Below are 16,982 nucleotides of genomic sequence, written 5' to 3' on the forward strand. Positions count from 1 at the left end.
ATACTGATGTTGACAGAGGACAAATGTAAACATAAGTAGAATGAACACCTATCATTCTGTCAACCATCGTCAGTTGAAGAGTTGTGTGAATAGAATGTACACCAACGAAGAGAAGGTAGAAATGCTACTCATCTATGGGGAATGTAAGTTAGCAGAACAGTAATTGCAATACTGTTTTCTTATGTACAGGTCCATTTAGTACAATAGTTTAGTCCTTTTAAATACTTTTGTGTAGAATAGGCATACAGTAAAGACTGTCCTTCCTACAACAATTGACATAACATTTCCTTTACTGTTCTTGTTATTGTTGAAGGTAGGCAAAATGCTACGCAGGCAGTGCTTCCTCAAGCAAATTCTTCCTCCTCTTCTGGATGAAGTGCTGCTAAGAACCAAAATGCTTATGTGGCATCAACATCATGGATGTGCAGCAATAATTCCTTGCACATACATTGTGTTCTGAACCAAAGATATCCTGCCAGATGGATTGGTAGAGGAGGAACAGTTACTTGGCCTGCTAGATCTCCTGATTTAAATCCTCTGGGCTTTTTTTCTTTGGGGATGCATTAAAGACATTGTCTATCACAATATTCCAACAACTCCAGAGGACATGCAGGAATGTACAGTGCTTGCTTGTATTTCTCTTCAGTAGGCAACACTGGAAGCAGTAAATAATACTTTCATTCAACAAGTGGCCCAATGTATTGGTGTCCAGGGTCACCACTCTGAGCAACTTTGAATGTTCTACTCATGGGCAATGGTACAGGAGAGTCAGTGTTGTGTTGAGTTTTTATTTGGTTTTCATTTTTTTTCTGATAACTCCAGCAAGTGGATGAGTTTATGATCCCAGGCTCAAAGTCAGTGTTGTGTTATGTAATTAGTAATACTGTGTTTCATTGAATGATACAATGTGATACATTTCTGAATAGGTCTTTAGGAGAGGAAATGAATTACCGAATAAAAAATACAGGGTGCCATTTAAGAAAGTCATACCGCTTTTCATATCTTTGTAAAAAACAAAGTTATACTGAAGGCAATCTTGCTGATTGATGTCCCCCCGATGGCTAAAGAACATTTGCTTGAAACATTTTGCAATTTGCATCTGGACAGACAGTTATTTAGGGTGGTCAAGATAAATGGGGCACCCTGTGTATCAAATACACCTTATGATGAATTAGAAGCATTACAACTCATCATAGTATAATAAAATGAAGAGCATTTACGTGCAGTCTGAGACAATTTCTCTATTACCTTAGTTGTTATTCATACAGTGACATTTTCTTTATTGACTAGCAAGATAACCAAGTCATTATTCCTATGTATTAAATGTAAGCCACATCATTACTCCTTGCTAATACTAGATTTTGGTGGCTTAGTTTTCACTAGGATATGGATAACAGTTAACCTGACACCCTCAACTACATCATGTGAGGGATGCCTAATGCAGAAGCATGCACAATGAAAGACTCTGAAGACGCTTTTCTCGTTACTTTAATAGAATTCAAATTATGTGCAATTTTAATTATGTAAATATTAATTAGCTGAAAATAACAAAATAAATAATGTGAAACAAATTAGAAAAGTAATGTGTGGTGTATACATAGGTTTTATAGCGTGTGCTGCATTGCTATTATGTGTAACTCTCTTGTTTCATTAATTAAACAGACTTTTTATTACATTATACTTATTTCATGTAGTAGCAAATGCGGTACCATATTTTTCATGTATTGCGCTCTTTCAAATGGTGAATTGTGCTGTCCTGTAATCTGTTTGGATGCTGTAGTATGAATATATACTTGTGTCATAAAGGGCTGGTAACTATAAGTCATCAGTAGAGGTCGTTTCTCAACCTGTGACTTCCAGTGCTCAGCTCCAACAGGTGCATATAGGACTGAAACACGGTGAGGTGGAATAGCTCCACTTGCGTAATCCCACTCCTCTAATCTCTATCTCTCTCTCTCTCTCTCTCTCTATCTCTACTCTGTACATAATGCATGTACTGTGAATAAGTCAAGTCTCCAATTTTTTCTGAATACTGTATTTTTCAATACTTTATTATTCAGTATACAATTAACAGTTTGCTGATAAAAATAATAATGACAGTTTATGTTGAAACTTTGTACCTAGAAAATTTTGAAATTTTGCAATTTGTGAAAACCATATTTATTGCCAAAACATGACCCCACCAATCATTTTCCATTTCACTTACTCTTACCTGGAAGACCCCATTTTAATATTTCTAAAGGACATATTATCTTCCGTGAAAACTGTATAATTCAAAACTTATATTTATTTAAAATTGTTGGTTTGTAGATGGTTCAAATCTCAAAATGTAATCCTTCTGAAAATTTAATGTTATTGTCTTGTAGCCCTAATTTTTCTGCTTCCAAAAATGTATAATTTTCTGAGAAAAAAATGACAGCTTGTGGAATGTTTCAGTTAGAAAATCTTAGTTTCCAAAAAAATATTGGTCACTCTTGGAAATCCCAGTGTGCACCCAAATTTTCACTCCATCAAGTAGAACCATAATTTGTACCAATTTGTGGACATCCATCCAACTGTTGGCCAAAGTAATATCTTTACCTAAAGTGCATTTGTAATATATACATTTTCTGTCTTTTAAATTACTATCTAAAATATAATAATTTGGTATTTTAACATTTTGAGTTATCTATCCAACTTTCATCTTAAAATAGACATCATGCACAAAGCCGTAGTCAATCTGTAGCTGGCACTGAACAAGTGCAAACACTATATAATGTTCTGTGTCAATCAGTATTATACACTGACATGACAAAAGTCATGAGATAACTCCAGATATTTTATTGAACATTGTTTTGATCAGCGTCTTGTAGCAACTTGATAGGGCATGGACTCAACAAATCGTTTTAAGTCCCCTGCAGAAATACTGAGCCATACTGCCTCTGTAGCCATCCATAATTGCAAAAGGATTGCTAGTGCAGAATTTTGTGCATTAAATGATCTCTCAGTCATGTCCCATAAATGTTTGATGGTATTCATGTGAGTAAATCAGCAGGGCCAAATCATTTGCATGAACTATCCAGAACGTTCTTTAAACCAATCGCAAACAATTGTGGCCTGGTGACATGGCACATTGTTATCCATAAAAATTCCTCATTTTCTGGAAACATGAAGGCCATGAATGGCTGAAAATTGTCTCCAAGTAGCCAAACACAACCATTGTCAGTCAATGATAAGTTCAGTTGGACCAGAGGACGCAGTCCATTCCATGTGAACGTAGCCCATACCATTCTTGATTCACCACCAGCTTGGACAATGCCTTGCTGACAACTTGGGTCCATGGCTTTGTGGAGCCTGCATCACACTCAAACCTTACTATCAGCTCTTACAACTGAAATTAGGACTCTTCTGGCCAGGCCACAGTTTTCCAGTCACATAAAGTTCAACTGGTATGGTCACGAGCCCAGGAGAGGCACTGCAGTTGACGTGCTGTTAACAAAGGCACTTGCATTGGTCATCAGCTGCCATAGACCCATTAATTCCAAGTTTTGCCACACTGTTTTAACTGATATCTTCATCATACATCCCACATTGATTTCTGCAGTTATTTCCCACAATGTTGCTTGTCTGTTAGCACTGACAACTCTCTGCAAATGCTGCTGCTCCTGGTAATTAAGTAAAGGCTGTCGACCACTGGGTTATCTGTCGTGAGAGGCAACACCTGAAATCTGGTATTCTCAGCACAATATTGACACTGAGTTTCTTGGAATACTGAATTCTGTTATATGATCCTATCAACTGTATATGTGCATATCACTACACCGTGACTTTTATCATCTCAGTGTGTTTTAAAGGCATTTGGTGACATGCATTCAAAAAACAGACATTACTATGACAGTCAGATTGCAGCTAACACTCAAAGAACATGATCACTATGTTATTTGTTAGTGAGTTTGTTAATTTAGTTAATGGGTGCCCAGTATTCATTAGGTGAAGGTTTGTATCAGGCAGTATCGCAAATAATACTGTGTTTAAAGCCAGTCTATGGTTAGAATGCAGTATAGAAAGTTCAATGTCAATCAGCATATTTTCAAGTGACCTAGCGCTATATAATTATTGATTATTGCAACTTGTACATAAATTTGCTGAACTGTTAAATGAAACAAATGCACTCTGTTCTAAAGCTGATCATCACTGTGAGTGATACAGTTAATAGACATACATAAATGTGAGTATATGTTCCCAAGTTGTTGTATACAATCATTTTAAAAAATCGGATTCAAAATTCTTCAGATCAACTAATGAACTTTGAAAAAAAGAAGACTACTAAGGAATGTGATTTGCTGGTCAGAAAGCCTACAGGTCAGTGGCTGCCATCTCAGTGACAATTGCCACAGGTGTCCACATGGTGTCTTCTGATACAAACTAAGCCAAGCCCAACTTAGTCATGAGCCTTCTGTTTGTTGTATTGCATGTCCCATTATTGTACTCTCATCTCCTCCAAATTTCTCCCTCTTCCCAAGTCTCTCTTTCTTACATACTCTGCCCCATCATTTTTGTGACTGTCACCACAAATAATCCATATGTTTATATGTTTCCATTGCTGCTGTGGCACACTGCTCATGGGAGCACTTACCTATCCTTTCTTGTTCCCCCTTCCCCCTCCATGTACCATCTATCTGGGTAAATGTTTATAAATTGTCTGCATTGGCCACAAGCGAATATGCATGCATACCTCTCTCTCTCTCTCTCTCTCTCTCCTCTCTCTCTCTCTCTCTCTCTCTCTCTCTCCCTCTCCCTCTCTGTGTGTCTGTACAGGGGGGGCCCTCACTCAGAAGCTAGTTATAAGTGCAATATTTACATATTTACAGTCTGGTATTTGGGCTGGAATGAGGTTTAAATCCATATCTAGACCTTCATATTTCCATTTCCCATGTTCTCCTGATAGTACGTAAGTTAGATATCTTCACAAAATGATTTCATACTCCACCCTTGTATAACTGAGTTAGTGCTACTCCTACAATGACCTAAGTATCTGAGGGACATTAAATTACATAACAGAAAAAGGAACACCACATTCTCTTCCTATATGTTACAAAGACACTGCAGTTTGAAAACTGAGGTTCACATTATATGAATTGTTTGACAACTTACCTTGGAAAGAATTCAGTAACGACTTTTGTGATGGAAAACATTGAGCAATAGTAAGGATATTAAAAAGTCACATTGCATAACTGTAGACAGTCACACAAGACCTCCTAATGTAAATGCTGCTTTTGGAATTTTTACAGGCATGGATAATCAAAGCAAAAGAATTAAGGTTTCATAACAAACACATTGACTTGTGAGGTTGGAGTTTCTCCCATTGTATTCAGTGTTCAGGTAACTTATTGAATGCAGCCAGGTGACATCATTGACAAACACCGATATTTCGACAGGTGACCGCCCTGTCAGTTTCAAGGCAAAACTCCTACAAGTAAGCACTGTTCATAGAAATTTAAAACCTCAGTTAGCAGAGAAATTCCAGAAAGATAATGCACACCTACACTTTAACACTAGCACTACCACACAACCAAAGATGACTGGCACCCGACATTATAGGTACTGAAAATTACTAAACAACGGGTGAGGTAGCATTAGCTCTGCCCTTCTGTTGACAAGGGAGAAAGCAGGATTTCATACAGAATTTAAGAAAACACCTCAATCTCTGTTTAAAAGTATGTCTGACAATTTAATTTCAACTGCTTCCTTAATAATACTCCCCCATAGCAGGAAGTGCATGCCAGAATTTCCATATTGCTACGTTCCCTAGGACGACCAGTGGCAAGACAATGTTCTGGAACAGCCAGTTTGCTTGGCTGTTGAAAGTGTGTGTGACACTTATGCTCAGTACACTGATCTTCCATGGTCCTGATAGTCTGACCAATATAGGACAAAATGGTTCAAATGGCTCTGAGCACTATGGGACTTAACATCTTAGGTCATCAGTCCCCTAGAACTTGGAACTACTTAAACCTAACTAACCTAAGGACATCACACAACACCCAGCCATCACAAGGCAGAGAAAATCCCTAACCCTGCCGGGAATCGAACCCGGGAACCCGGGTGTGGGAAGCGAGAACGCTACCGCACGACCAGGAGATGCGGCAATATAGGACATGACATGACTGTGAGGAATACAATAGAGAGATGTTTTATCTCCTTAACAGAATCTAAAAGATCCCAACCTTAAGTGGAGGTTGGAAAAGACATTTCGCATCATAGTTTGACAAAATAATAGAAATCTTGCTTGAAATACTCCCTGTATAAGTCAGAAAGGCCACAGACATTGTTGCCAACTTGGTATTATCATCACACACACGGTGTACAGTTGGTCAAAAGTGCAACATATGTCTGATCTGTCCTTCACTATATCCAGTCTGATGAAAGGTGACTGCAAGATGGGTTAACACAGCTGACAAACTCTCAGGGCATGAAATGATGTGGGCTCTGTGAACCAAGCTACAAAGTACTCCTACATGCTGAGCTGGCTGTAAGGTGGACATTGTTGAAATTATTTACACTATCCTTTGGATAAATGAGCTTACTAACCATGAAGGCACAACAAAAATGTAAAAATGTTCCATTCTTTCATGGAAATTCACCAGACTTATCAAAGCACCCTAGTATCCAGAACTGCAATGCCACTTGCACAGAGTGATTGTAGTTACATGCCATCAACCTCAGAGAGTTCACAACCTGCATGAGCTTCATACAGTGATGCCTCCAATGCCCCAGTTGTTCACTGTATTACTTCTTGTCTCAGCTTCTTTATAACAATCTCTCCATCCTGTACAATTATATAATTGTACTTTAAGGTATATTTCACTATCATTTCTGTACCAAAAAATACATCTTCAACTGCTTCAAGGCCTACATGAATAAATCAGCAATTGAGCAATTGAAATCTCTAGGTTTTAGGTGGTGCCTCCCCCCCCCCCCCCCCCCCCCTCCCAGGTGGTATTTATAGGGACGTATGAGAGCAGAGAGATTGTTCTTATTATCATAATTATCATTATTATTATTGTAATTAATTTTAGTTTGAACACTTACAGTATACAATTTTTGTGGCACACGTGTAGTAGCAGTTTTTAAATGGATGACATGAGTGTATGATAAACCAATAGGAGGTCACTAGTGCTCTGAAGGTAAAGAAAAGGTACATTACCTCTATAATTTTGTTAACACATATCCAGCATTGTGAGAATTGAACATTAGCACCCATCTCGTCAAGGAGGGAAAGAAAAGGATCAGAAGTACTAAATTTAGACTATGATGCATGATGTGAGGTACACATGTTGCATTATGGAGCTATTGTTATGGTTCAAAACGAACAAAGTTTGTACACCATGATCACAGTGTAGACACTTTTATTGTTCCAAGATGGCTGGTTTCAACAGCTTTATGCTGCCATCATCCAAATTTATGGAACCTGTTATGAAATTGTCATGTTACATTTCATGAAGTCAAAGCATTAAATACCACTCCCTACATACACATGTCTGTCTCTAAGGTCTATATTCTTTATTCCTGTTATAAAATTGTTATGTCACATTTCATGAAGTCAAAGCATTAAATGCCACTCCCCACAAACACATGTCTGTCTTTGAGGTCTATCTTCTTTATTCTTCGGTTCCAACATTCCTAACCTTACTTTTCCCTTCTTTCTTCTCCACCAGGAGTACCATTTTATGCTTTCTCTTTCTGAATTCATTATTCTCCATTGTGGAAATCCTTTTCTTGCCCATATACTTTAACCTGTTTTCACATGAGTGCCTGAGATGTAGCAATACCCGAGTATATCCTGGGTGTGTTAGATAATTTTAGATTCACAGCATGAACTGAATGGCTCTGAGCACTATGGGACTCAACTGCTGTGGTCATTATTCTCCTAGAACTTAGAACTACTTAAACCTAACTAACCTAAGGACATCACACACAACCATGCCCGAGGCAGGATTAGAACCTGCGACAGTAGCAGTCACACGGTTCCGAACTGCGTGCCTAGAACCGCAAGACCACCGCGGCCAGCCAGCATGAACTGACACTTACTTGTTTTGTTGGGAATGAATAAAAATGGTTGCTTACCATGACTTAATTGAGATATTTGAGATTAAGATAGAGGTGCAAATTGTTTAACAGCCCTCTTTGTGGTTAGTTCACAAGTATAGATTAACAGAAGAAACATACATGTAGTTCATGAATCCGATATTTATGGATGTGTCATACTTAAAAAATTTAAAGTGTAATTACATTATTTATGTGAGTAAAGGGAACTAGTGTTTCTTATTCCAGTTTTATAATGATAACATATTTACAGTTATTATGTAATATGTTCTATGGTTGTAGCAACATCATTTGTCTAAGGGGGGATATATGTGGTGTAACTATATGATGCATGGGACACCACTACTATGGTTTACCACATGTTGCAGTACCTACTGGGCATGGCATTTGTTCTATGCTATGATGACCCTGCTTGGAGAAGCAGGTTTCACTGCTAAGTAAAGGGTGTGCCATGACAATGCTGATGGTGTCATTGTGGACAAAAGCCATTGAGAGAGATCTGTTGAAAACTGTTGTGTATCAAGCTGTCAATTTAACATTTTCAATTGAGACTGCGAGTAAAGCAATTATGGTAATGTCCCTTTGCAAGAAATGTTAATATGAAGAGTTATTGTATTTGAGAGTAAGAAGACACACCACCTTAATCATTTACAAAATTCCATATTATGCTAAACTCTACACTTCCATTGACTATTGTGGAACCTGGAGAAGTCATAATTTTGTAGTTTTTATGTTCAGGAAAAAATAAAAAGGTGAGCTGAATAATATCCAGTAATTATAACTCATGAGCAAATTAGTCTTGTACATTTAGTGAAAACATTACAAGCTGTTAAAAACTGTATCAGTAACTAACTATAGCTAAACAGTAATAAACTATTTGCATTTACTTAAATTAAGTTAAACACATTAAAGTTAACCACATAATCGGTACTTTAGATTAAAGAAAAGTTACAGCTTCCTAAGTTATACTAAAAAGCTGCTGTTTATCTACTAATTCTAATTTGCTGTCTACATAAACACACTACAGTTATCATAAGACCACTATTGCTGGTATGTACTAAGTAAAGAGTACTGATTACAATGGACATTGCTACTCATATTATGTTAGATCTGAGCCTGGTGAAGATTTTTGCACTTAACACTAAACTCTATACTAGGAGGCAATTTTAAATGAAACGTTCTTCCATTCTGTTTCATATTGTAGTTGTGGACAGCACAATTCAGTTTAAACAAATTTTCATTATTAGCAATAAATACCACCAATATGCAACAGTAACAAGAAATGAGAGAATTATTCCAAAGCCCTTTGCAGAGGCCTCTTCAAGATATCCTGTCATTGGCTTCACATTACACAGATGCTGTTCACTTTTGCTAAGTAAATACCTTCCTTACTTTGACTGTGTTTCCCAAAATATAATTCTGTAAATCAGTATGGAGGTGCATGTAGACCTACCCAAAATCAGCTAACACAAGAGTTTTTAAGCAAATACAATGGCAAATATTTCTAAGAGATAACCTCACTCTATTGAAAAGTTGATATGGTTTATGAGTTTTTAGTCTATTTCGCTCATTCAGCTGGATCCCAAGAAATTTTACACACTGTGTTTCATTAAGCATATGACAATTAATATTTATTTCTAGTATCTGCAGATCATTTCTGTTTTTCTGGAAATGCACAGTATAGATATTTCTAAGGTTAAGATTTCAACTGTGTGCTGTTAATTGGTTTCAGGCCTTTTCATTTATGATCTGGGCAGTGTCTGATATAGCTGATAGTCCGTGGATGGTCCTTGAAAGTCTCTTACATAGGCTTAGAACAGGAGCATATCCAGACATGTTCCATATGGGAATCTATATTTTATATTAATTTTGAATTAAATTTTATTCCTGTGGTGCCCTCAGGGGAAATTCAGAAAATGTCACAAGGCTTCTAAAATAATTAGGAGCATGTGCATTCCCGAAAAATGCATAGCTTGTCTACTACTGTTAAAAAATTTGAAAATACTTTCTATTACATCCCTTTACATATATAAGTCCTTATATAAAAATCATCATACAATTGACACTTTCTTTTTCAACCACAACTACAGCACTCACCAGAGAAAGAATTTTAAACTCCCAACACCCTGCTTAAAACTTTATGCCCAAACACCAGAATATATGGGATTAAAAATGTACACTAAAATAAAAGGCAGTGATATATTTAACATGGAGCTTTTTTCATTGAAAAGTTTGATCTTTACCATTCTTGTGGAAAAGTGTTATTATTTTATTGAAGAATTCATTGAATATATGGGATTAAAAATGTACACTAAAATAAAAGGCAGTGATATATTTTAACATGGAGCTTTTTTTCATTGAAAAGTTTGATCTTTACCATTCTTGTGGAAAAGTGTTATTATTTTATTGAAGAATTCATTGAATATATGGGATTAAAAATGTACACTAAAATAAAAGGCAGTGATATATTTAACATGGAACTTTTTTCATTGAAAAGTTTGATCTTTACCATTCTTGTGGAAAAGTGTTGTTATTTTATTGAAGAATTCATTGAGGACAGTCTCACTCTTTCAACAAAGGAACTACACATTTTACTTTTTTGTATGCTAGAAACTATAATATGTATTTGTGTAGCAGCAACTCAGAAACTTGTGAAAAATAGTGGAAACTTTTGTTATTTTTCTTAATAATGTTTCTTACTGTAGATCTGGAAATGTATCCTAGATGTCAAATCAAATTATTTGAAAACTGTGTCACACGATGAGCTAATGGCATTTCACACAACTACTTTTTGCTACAAAGATTTGACTTTTTAGTTTCCTATTAGAACTTTATGGTCAGCAATGTACAGGACTGATAAATCAAGAATTATTCAGTGAGAAGATACACACATATTTCATGTTCCTGGTGAGCATTTTTCTGCACACATGAAATCACCTAGAGCCCTTTGTTTATCTACCACCAGCTCTCCATAGCCAAATGATGTGCACAGCTATGCTGCTACACGTTATCAAACTGACTTACCCACTTGTCGTCTTCTGGCTTGAAACTAAACTAATCAAATGGCAAGCCATTAAATGTGTGATATCATGCAAATAAAGTTATTTTTCAGTCACTAATAAAAATCAGGTGAGTGTATCCCATCATGCATATTGCTAGGCATCTTCGCAGGAAGTGTTGCCAAGAAGAATACCCGCTTCTACAAGGCTTTTTGGGAAAAACCACATGCTTCACAAAGAGGTGAGCACAAGATATAGTATTGCTTGATGTTATGCACAGTCTGTGATTCTCTATATGTCATTTGACATGTCATCTGCATGGTGATAGCCCATGTGTATTGGCAAATGGGTGGCACTTGTGAAAATGGATTTTGCACCTAGCCACACAGTTTCCCCCTTGTTAGTGATGACAGTCAGCTGACGAATGCAGCGACTGCAGCCAGTGTCAGTCAGCACTCTGAGGCGGGCAATGGTGTGTGTGTGTGGCATTGTATGTAGTAACCTCTGGTAGATGATCTGGCACTGCTCATGGAGGGCAGTCGCATGTTGAGCTACCAGTCAGGGAGGAGGTGTCGAAGTGTTGCAGCCAGCTGGTGGGGTCGAATGGGCTATGTATTTCTTGGCACCTAGGCAGGATGTACAAGGTATCCTATGAGCAGGGTGTACTGCACACCATCGTTTGCTGGTGCAACAGGCTGTCGTCATAAAATCTTGATGGAAACATGGGTCATGTGCTGTCGTGTGAGCACAGGCTGAGATCATGGAGTTGGTGACCCATCACTCATCCCACAGCATAGTTAAAATAGCTATGTGTGAGATCAGTGTCTGGGGTGTAGCAGTGGCAGGCATCATGGGTAGCTCTGGTAGTGTACGTGGTGTTGGGTATGGTAGCATAGCCCCCAGACTGGAGTTCCAAGTGTCAGCTGCTGGGTTGGTGGTGGCAGCCGGCATTTCGCTTACAGTATACAATGGAAACTCAATCTCGATGCTGGATGTTCTACACAGGCTGAGAAGGTCCAGTGTGTATGCCAGCTTTAGACAGTCAGTAGAAATTGTGATGGGGTTACCATGGAGATGGATGGAAAAAAATCTCTCCTCTCTTGACCACCAGGTGCTGACAAGAATATTGTGAAGGTAGGAGTGACTGTTCAGTGTCCACTCGGAGCATAACATGTGTGCACATGTGGCGGTCTTTGTGTATGAAGGACTTGTGCTTGTCATGGCAATGTAGGTGTACCAGATGAAGGTGCACCATGTAGTTGTGAAGCTGTTCAATGTAGGCTGGAATTCGGCCAGTGGTCGACAATGACTGATGCTCAATGAAGTCTCATGGGATGATGAGTAGTTGCCTGTATACTATTTCATCAGTGGATGCACCCAAGCTGGCTTTGTGGGCCACATGCAAACCTAGGAGAATCAGCAGTAATGGTAGACTAGACTGTATTTCAACATGTGAGGAAAGCTTTCAATGTTCTGTGAAATCCCTCTACTGTGCTGTGGGGGGGAGGCAACTGGTGGTGAACTGATTGAGTCTGCCCCATGTTACAGCTAACATTCATTTTAAATAGGCCTGATGTGAACTGTCATCCAAAGTCTGCTGTTACGTGACAGGGCACCCAAAATGTGAAACCCATGTGTCCATGAAAGCTGTAGCTACTGTATCCACCTATGATGTTGGGCAGCAGTATGGCCTCTTGCCACTGGTTGAACCTATCAATGACAGTGAAAATATATACCTATGGTCATTTGACACTGAGGGGGATCCAACTAGGTCAATATTGATATGGGAGATATAATGGTCAACCAGAGGGAAAGAGGCAACTGGAGCATGGACATGGCGGCCTCCTTTGGCATGCTGATATGGGAGGCATGATCATGCCCAGATGGTGCAATCCCATTGCTTGCATGGCCATATGAAGTATCCTTGCACAATAATCACGGATGCCCGAACACCAGAGTGAGACAAACTGTGGAGTTTGTCAAAACCCAGCTAACAGAAGTCGCGGGATAGGTGGGCTCATATGCATTCATTAGGACTATCTGAATGGCCAGAACTCACACATAAATTGCACCAAATATATGACCCCATACCTGGGATCATATACAGTTAAAGGTTGAGTCTGGTGCTGGGATCACTGCACACTCTTTGTAATTTGTGGTATGCAGCATAATCAAGGGGGGCTGTAATTGTAGGCAGCTAAGACAGTGACAATATTGTCAATGCCTGACACACGTCATATGTCAGTTGTGATTTCTGCAACATATTCTTGTTGTTGGAACTGCCAAAGGAAAATTTGGCTGCTGTCTTTTTGTCAGGAACCTGTGGCGAGGGACTGGTGGTCAGTGAACACTTTAAAGGGGTGCCCTTCAACAAAAAGGTTGAAATATTTTATCACTTCCTTTACAGCAAGAAGTTCATGGTAATAAGTGGGCCACTGCTGATTTGGTTCAGACACCTTCAGGGAGAAAAACGCCAGTGGCTGCCGAGCACCTTAGACGTGTTGCAGTAGGAGAGTCATGTGAGCCAGTTTATAAGCACTAGGTTATTCGGTATTATCATAGGTTCGGCCAGAGCACACAGATGTTTCAGGAGCTGTGAGGGCTGCATATCAGTGCATTCCTCTTTTGAAAATAACACATGTGTGTGCTCCATCTCTGACAAGGTCAACTGGCCTAATCAGTCAGTCTTTAAGTGCATGGAGTTTGCCTGGTTCAGATGGAGCAGTGATGATGTCGTAAGCTTCTGCAGCAATTGAAAGCTCCAGCTGTGTTACCATCAGAGTGAAACATTTAGTGTCATGAGCCACTGAAGATCATGCAAAAATTGCTGCCTTGGAGGCAAACCATAGCTGGGGGTCCCAAGAATTAAAAGGCAGCAGGTGAACCACAGCATGAGCTAGCTGGGTGGGGGAAGGTGGGGTATGTGCCTGGCAGTGGTGTTTTGTGCATCCTGGGAGATGGGGGGGGGGGGGGGGGGGCTGCTGGCCAGAGCAGAGCTCAAAAGCAGCTGTTGGCCAGCTGTCCGGTTTGACCTATGATTCTAAGTTCTTAAGGCATCTGTTATGCACCTCAGATGTGGTCACCAGTGTGGGAACGGTAGTATATTCTATGATCTAATCTGCTCCAAATAAATGTTACATAGGAATGGATGTGAAGGAATGGCCCAGGGCTTATGTCACTTGTAACAACTTACTATTTATCACAAAAAAAGAATTCATAAAATTAAAAGAAAGAATCTCATTGACAAATTACAATGATCATGTTGACACTGACAGTAGTAATTTGTGCCTAATTTTGAATAAGCAAATATTTGGCAATATGTAACTTGAAAATTCCATAAGTTCTGGAATCAACACTGGCATGGAACAGCTAAGTCTCACACTAAAACAGAAACTATTAATAGTGCTCCATGCAGCATGTATCGGACAGTGGTTTCTTGCATTGTCTACAGTAATTGATATCTTTGTTTTCAGAATCAATGTAGTTAGTTGACATTAACTAAAAATAGTTCACAGAATAATATTATTCAGTGGATGTTGCTCAACCACCATTGACCAGGCGTTTTCAATTGGTGAGAGATCTGGAGAATGTGCTGGCCAGGGCAGCAGTTGAACATTGTCTGTATCCAGAAAGGCCCATACAGGACCTGCAACATGCGATCGTGCATTATCCATCTGAAATGTAGGGTTTCGCAGGGATCGAGTGAAGAGTAGAACCATGGGTTGGAACACATCTGAAATGTAACATCCACTGTTCACAGTTCAATGCGAACAAGAGGTAACCGAGATGTGTAACCGATGGCACCCCATACCATCATGCCAGGTGATACGACAGTATGGCGATGGCGAATGGTGATGGCGAATACGTACTTCCAATGTGTGTTCACTGCTATGTCGCCAAACATGGATGTGACCATCATGATGCTGTAAACAGAACCTGGATTCATCTGAAAAAATGATGTTTTGCCATTAGTGCACCCAGGTTTGTCATTGAGTACACCATCACAGGCGTTCTGTCTGTGATGCAGTGTCAAGGGTAACCACAGCAATGGTCTCCGAGCTGATAGTCCATGATGATGCAAACATCATGGAACTGTTCACGCAGATGATTATTGTCTTGCAAACATCCCCATCTGTTGACTCAGGGATTGAGATGTGGCTGCACGATCCATTACAGCCATGTAGATAAGATGCCTGCCATCTTGACTGCTAGTGATACGAGGCCATTGGGATCCAGCACGGCATTCTGTATTACCCTCCTGAACCCACCGATTCCATATTCTGCTAACAGTCATTGGATCTCGACCAATGTGAGCAGCAATGTCCCGAAATGATAAACTGCATTCACGATAGGCTACAATCCGACCTTTATCAAAGTCAGAAACATGATGGTACGTATTTCTCCTCCTTACATGAAGCATCACAACAACATTTCACCAGGCAACACCGGTCAACTGCTGTTTGTGTATGAGAAATTGGTTGGAAACGTTCCTCATGTCAGCATATTGTAGGTGTCGCCAACCTTGTGTGAATGCTCTATCATTTGCATATCACAGCATCTTCTTCCTGTCTGTTAAATTTCGCATCTGTAGCACATCATCTTCATGGTGTAGCAATTTTAATGGCCAGTAGTGTACATAATCCACAAATTTCTAATATTTTCATTGTGCAGTGCATCTCTGCAGGAAGTGTTACCGAGAAGAATACCTACTGCCATGTCCATTTTGGGAAAAACTCCATGCTCTGCAAACAGGTGAGCATGAGATTTGCTGTTTTACATGATCTGCAATTCTCTGTGCTCCAGTTGATGTGTCATCTGCTCAGTGCTAGCCCATCTGTAACAGCAGATGGATGGCACACACGAACGTGGATTTGCGCTGCGCCACACTGTCTATATTTAGCAGTTGTTTACTCTACTTTTTAATCCTTGCATATTTTGCAATTTCTAAGTGCTACATAATTACTATTCATTAAGGTGGTTTAGTTTTGAGATAATACAAATAATTATTTTCAGTTTGTTATTGAAAAATGATACCTACACAAGTGAACAATAATTCCTCTTATACTGTTTCATATTGTGGGTCAAGTAGTGCTTTATCTTTGATAGTGGTCTTTCTCACCTGACCAAGTTTCTGTTTGATCATGGATGTATATGCTCCAACCAGTATTCTGTCGAGATGAATATGTTCCATAGTTCAGTGTAACAGAGTATCCAACTACACGTCCAACTGTTTCTACTTGAGTCAATGGTTTCAGTGTGTAGCATCGTCCTGAGTTGAAAAATGTTTTGCTTGTTACCTCTACATCTGTAGTAGAAAAGAAAGAATAGTAAAATGAAATAAATTCTTGATGAAATTTTGCTGTAATACAATAAAAATCATATGACACTTTGCAGTAGTTAACAATCGTTTTAAAAAATACAGGAAGCTCTAAAAGTAGAAGATATACCTTCCACATTCCATTGTGATTTCAATTGACCAGGACACCACAAGAGTCTCAATGTAAATAGTGTAAAAGAAGAAATAATTTCAGTCGGAGACATATATTTAATGTCATGGAATGTGGTAAGTTGAGGGTAAAGGAGTGCTTTTGAGAGAAATATTTGTAGTGGAGTTTCCATCTAATATTTAATGTCATGGAATGTGGTTAGTTGAGGGTAAAGGAGTGCTTTTGACAGAAATATTTGTAGTGGAGTTTCCATCTAATAGACAGAACACTATAAGTAGCATATTACATTAGGAAAAACATACAAAAATAAAAGTAAATTTTTAATGACAGTAAGGCATCTCCTAAACTAATAAATATGAAGAAATATGTCTTTAAATAAAAGTGATAGGAATGAATATCAATCCAGATTGGTAAAAGGTCTGTTTACTAAAATAAAAGCCAGTAAAACATT

General features: G+C 38.7%; 1 protein-coding gene across 1 annotated transcript in view; it reads right to left on the reverse strand.

Moving 5' to 3' along the window:
- LOC126355398 (uncharacterized) overlaps positions 1–16,982 on the reverse strand; it is a 194,788-nt gene that overhangs the window by 43,918 nt on the left and 133,888 nt on the right. Inside the window, exon 4 of the mRNA XM_050005696.1 lies at positions 16,204–16,389. Coding sequence (XP_049861653.1) covers positions 16,204–16,389 — 186 coding nt within the window. The remainder of the gene's footprint in view (positions 1–16,203; positions 16,390–16,982) is intronic.

The sequence above is a fragment of the Schistocerca gregaria genome, chromosome 3 (genome assembly GCF_023897955.1).
Source record: "Schistocerca gregaria isolate iqSchGreg1 chromosome 3, iqSchGreg1.2, whole genome shotgun sequence".
NCBI classification, from domain to species: Eukaryota; Metazoa; Arthropoda; class Insecta; order Orthoptera; family Acrididae; genus Schistocerca; species Schistocerca gregaria.